This window comes from Arachis ipaensis, chromosome B06, assembly GCF_000816755.2.
Source record: "Arachis ipaensis cultivar K30076 chromosome B06, Araip1.1, whole genome shotgun sequence".
Classification (NCBI taxonomy): domain Eukaryota; kingdom Viridiplantae; phylum Streptophyta; class Magnoliopsida; order Fabales; family Fabaceae; genus Arachis; species Arachis ipaensis.
Genome location: NC_029790.2, coordinates 987,391 through 992,670, shown reverse-complemented (window position 1 = coordinate 992,670; position 5,280 = coordinate 987,391). Strand labels below are relative to the sequence as shown.

The 5,280-nt window shown below is 26.4% G+C and overlaps 1 protein-coding gene across 1 annotated transcript; it reads right to left on the bottom strand.

Annotated features, from left to right (window-relative positions):
- On the bottom strand, positions 1,921-2,247 carry LOC107646215 (repetitive proline-rich cell wall protein 1). Its single transcript, XM_016350417.1, has one exon. It carries the CDS (start codon positions 2,245-2,247, stop codon positions 1,921-1,923), a length of 327 nt encoding a protein of 108 aa, XP_016205903.1.

The following is a 5,280-nucleotide window of genomic DNA, read 5'->3' as shown; positions in this document are numbered from 1 at the left end:
TTATCTCTTCTGAGATAAATAAATTTATAAAAAACAAATAATCACTCTTAAATTATAAACTTTTACTTATGAGTTTCGAAAATAATCTAGAAATAATCAATCATATTTTTATATATTTTGTTTAATCTACTCAGAAATAACACATAATAAATCCGATAATCAAAGAAGTAAATAAAGTGTGCATCTTTTCCTTATAGATGTCCATGATATACAGTGTTGACTTTTGACCATGTTCATCATAACATGATAACTGGACGTGGCAACAAATTTCTGGCACACACATATTTTACTTTGGCTCACACAACAATAAATATCTTATGACGTCCATTTTGATTTTAGTTTTTATATATTATTCGAATTACATTACCAAGAAATTATATCCTTGTCATCATTATTTGCATGCTTTTGTATGCAGGGAATGCTGTACGTATATATCCTTTACGTCGTAATTAACAAATTAATCAAAATGATAGGTGTGCCTAAATATCTCAATATTATGAATAAAATTGGCCCTAACATTAATTTTACGCCAAAGGAGGATAGCGGCGAAAAATTGCCGGCCGTTAATTCAGCTGCCACAGCTAATGAATGAAGATATAAGCGATTATCATTTTATGCTGTTGGCAGATATGCTGTTGATAACGTAGCGGAACCAATTCTTAATTTCTATTTGAATAGCCATCATTGCATAAAGAATTGTCGATAATCAAAATCTTTATCCTAATTAATCAGTTATTCAATTAAGATTTTTGAAATTTTTATTCTGATTCATTCTCCATGGTATGCGAAAAATTTTTAAAATCTGCTCTATCCTTTGCGTCTGTGTAGTTGTGGAGTAGCATAACTACCATCTGTTCTTATCTCTCTGACACCGACCTTTCACCTCTCATCCACAGTCTGTGAAACTCCTGCTTCCCTTTTTATGAACATATATCACATGTTGTGCAAAATCTCTAATCTCTTCTCCACTTACTTTTATTACATTTTTTTATGAACATATATCACATGTTGTGTGAAATTAATCCATATTTGAGATTTTTTTAATTATTATTTGTGAACACAATAAATATTGCTGATAATAAAACCAATTGAAACATGTAGCTAGTTAGTAGTATATTGCAAGTGGCATCCATTCCATTCCTATAACACATTTTAATTTAAAGGTTTAACCTTTCATTGGTCCTCTGATCTTTCTACTTTCTTCCTAAACCTTTAGTTAGTTCTTTTTCATTGTTCTTTCTTTTTTGTTTTCACTCTTGATCACTTACAAAATTTGAATCATATTTTTCTCAAAATTTGGATATATCTTCATGGTTTAGATTATGATTTCAGATTATTTTGATTCAGTTTTTGTCTATATCTTCTATTAGTTGGGATTAATTGTGATTTTATAGAGTTAGGAATTTGAATGTACATTTTACATAGTGTAAAATATCAAGAGTTTAATTTTGATACATTGATAGTGTAATACATAGTTATACAATCATATCTATCTCTTCGGATGACTATTCCCACAGTCAATAAAAATAATAGTTACTTTTGATGATGTGATATTATGTAATTTGATCTATGTGTAAAACTGTTTTTAATTAATAATAATAATATAAAATNNAGCAAACCAATCAACCAACACTAGCTGTATTAAAAGCAACAATAATATTATTCTCTTTTTTTTTTAATATTATGGATTACACAAACACACAACACATATGATAGATGCTCATAGCATCATATACAAAAGGAATGAAATGAAATTAAACCACCCAATGCATAAGGAACACTCCTTATATATGTAGATATGAATAATAAAGTTGTGAACCAACAAGATAGTAAAGAAACGAAGCATATGTCTTATTTAAAGCATACGATAACTAATTAATAACATGCCTCGTTTAAATTTGCACATATATGTGCTTTTCCTTAGTCATGTTGTGGAGGGTACTTGCCATGAGGAGGCTTGTCATGGTGGTACGGTGGCTTGTTGTAAACCGGCGGCTTGTGCACGGGTGGCTTATAAACCGGTGGCTTGTAAACCGGTGGTTTGTGCACGGGTGGCTTGTAAACCGGTGGCTTATAGACCGGAGGTTTGTAAACCGGAGGCTTGTAAACCGGTGGTTTTTCAATTGGGTGCTTGTATTTAGGAGGCTCATCATGCTTATAAGGGGGTTTGTAATAATCTGCAAGCCCTTGGGGAGTGAGGATTAGGGCAACAAAGAGGATCGCTATTAACCAAGATAAGGGAGCCATCTTGTTAACTAGTAACTTAGCTTTTGTGTGTGTGTGTTGGGTATGCATAACTCAACAATGAATCATCTCTTTATATAGTAGTAAGGTGACCTTGTAAATCATTATTGTTTATTAGGGACTCATTATTCTACCCTTTTACTATATTTTAATTAAGGATTTGTTATTACTCTCTCTCCTGGTTAGGTAGATCGATTAAGAAAATGATTAACAAGTTATTGAATATATCAAATCTAAAGAATGTTTCTTAAAAGTATGTTTAACTATGTTTTGGTGAGATTTAGAGATAAAAGAAAATTTAAAAAATTAAGTGTTATGAAATTATTTATCTTAAATATTTAAGTTAATAAGAGAAGATATATAAATGTTTTATATTGAGTTAACAAGAATTAAATTTTAAATTATCTGTTTCAATCTTGTTATGTTACTAATAGCATTTCTGTTATTTCTGTCGACTCTTGTTTATGATTATGTTTTATAGAAGTGTTTTTGTAAATGTGTCTAATAAAAATATTTTTTTTATGACTATATCTAATAAAAATATCTTTATATATATTTTTTCTAAATGTGTCTCCTTATACATATATTTAAAATATAATAATCGAAACTCTTTTAGTTTTTTGAAGACTAGAATTTGATGTCCTAACCCTCCCTCCCCCTTTGCTGAAAGCACTTTCTATAGCAAACCAGACAAGGAACAGCTGGTACCAATTTCTCCACATCAGCAGCAACTGGATTTATCTTATGTTGAAATTATTTTTTTTAGAGTCAATAATGATNAACGGATCTATTTATATTGTATTATAATTTAAATTTTTTTTAAATAGTACATAATAATAATATTTATTTACCTTATTAAATTATTAAATTTGATCCCACAATAATTTTTTATTCAATTTCTGACACTTGATAATTAATTTAAAAACTTCATATTAAATGTGTATTATAATGATAAATTTTTAAATTCAAAAGAGAGTGGTGTTCTTTCTTAAAATTTGACTTAAAAAAATATTATTTATCTATTGATGTTTTTTTCTTTTGAAATTAGTTTTAATTTTTTTCATAACGATAACACTAATTGAATGAACTTTTTCAACTATGAATATCATTAAAATCAGAGCTAATTGTATGAAAGGTAAATTTTAAATATTTTTAAATAATTATTTAACAACATATATATCAAAAAGATAATTAATTTTTATGTAATTATAATATTTTTATTATAAAAATTATTATATTATATATTTTATTTCCATTAGCAAAATTTTTTAGATCCATCACTATATGAGATTATATAATCCGCCCTTATTTAATGAGAAGATTTTGTTTCTTCTTGTTGTATTCTAATAAGGAGATCAGATCTAGGCTAATCTCCTTAATGTATAATTAGTCTTGCCTATAGTTCTTTATGGGAATTGAATAAAAAACACTATAAGTGTTGTCATTGTAATGTGAATAGTCGCCTTAGGAAATTGTCAAAGATTGATCAAGACTAATTCACAAATAAATCAACATGATAGACTTTTGGGCTTTGTTGTATTAATTAATTGTGAGAGAAAACTTATTGTTTTTCCCATAATAAAAAAGAAGCATAACTACTTTCATCATGTCGTACGGCAAACTAGTACTACACATCTGTTTTGAACATGTCTCCTTCAAAAATAATTTTAAACAAAAAAAATCTATTATATAAAAAAATAATTACTAGATCAGATATTATATATTTATATATAAAATTATGTGTTATTTATATATTTTTAATATATATTTATATTTCGATATATATTTCATACAAATAATTAATTTAATAATTAATTTTTAATATAACATAATATATGATTAATTTTTAGTATAACATATTATATTATATAAGGAGGAAAAGTGAGAAAATTGAGCTCTCTATATCAAGTGTTAATTATAATTTACAAGTAGGAATCCATTGAATTTTAGGTTAACAAATTTTGTCGGCTTCCTACTTTTTCTCTCAATTGAACTTTCAACAGATCGGATGGTATGTACTTAATTTTTCTCTTCTTCTAGTAGAATATAACATTGAGATATATTACTACTCCAAGTCTCTACAAGACTAATTAAAATAATTGCCACTACCTTCAATTCTATTTCCTTTATTTATTTATCACTGCTCACTAGTTTATTAAGGATTTTTTATTTTAATAAATAAAAAAAACGTAATAATCACAGAAATAAATAAATTAAAAAATTATTATCAAAATATGCGATCCTGTCTTATCTCGTTTACACTGTAAATAAGATACATATCTCGTTTACAGCGTAAATGAGATAAGACACGTGTACGTATAATGTAAAGAGATATATTTACACGTATTACGTCCACGAGTCTTACACAATAAATGAGATACATGTAAAATTATGTTGTTTACAGTGTAAATAATATAAGACAGGGTCGCAGATCAGATTTTGGTAATAATTTTTTAATTAATTAATTTATTTCAGATTATTATATTTTTTTATTTATTAAAATAAAAAATCCAGTTTATTAAACCTCATTACCTAACCAATAAAATATGATTTTAGTTTTCAGATATGGCTTTAGTTAGAGTAAAAATAAGTCTTGAGATAATTATCTTCTGAAATAATTTTCATTGTGAAACCAATATTTAATTTGATGTGTCCAATTCATTTATATTATATCAAGTTTTATAGAGATGTTCTCTAAATGAAAATTTGATACTCTATATATTGGTGTAATAAGTTACTTTTTCATTATCAAAATAATTATCTTTTTTACTTATTAGACTCAATGAGAAATTAATGTATTCAGATAAAAAAAATTTCTAAATTTTATCTACATATATTAATTTATCAAGGGTCTTAAAAATAAAACAAATATTTTTTTTCAAAAAATGGAAGGAATATCATCTAGGTGTTTTATGTATTTGTTTCTAAGAAGATCTTCTCTATCTTTATCCATAAAGTAATAGGAAAATGGAGTGACAATTACATTTCACTCCTTGGTGGTTCTTAACTTGTTAGATAAATTATCACCTTTATAAT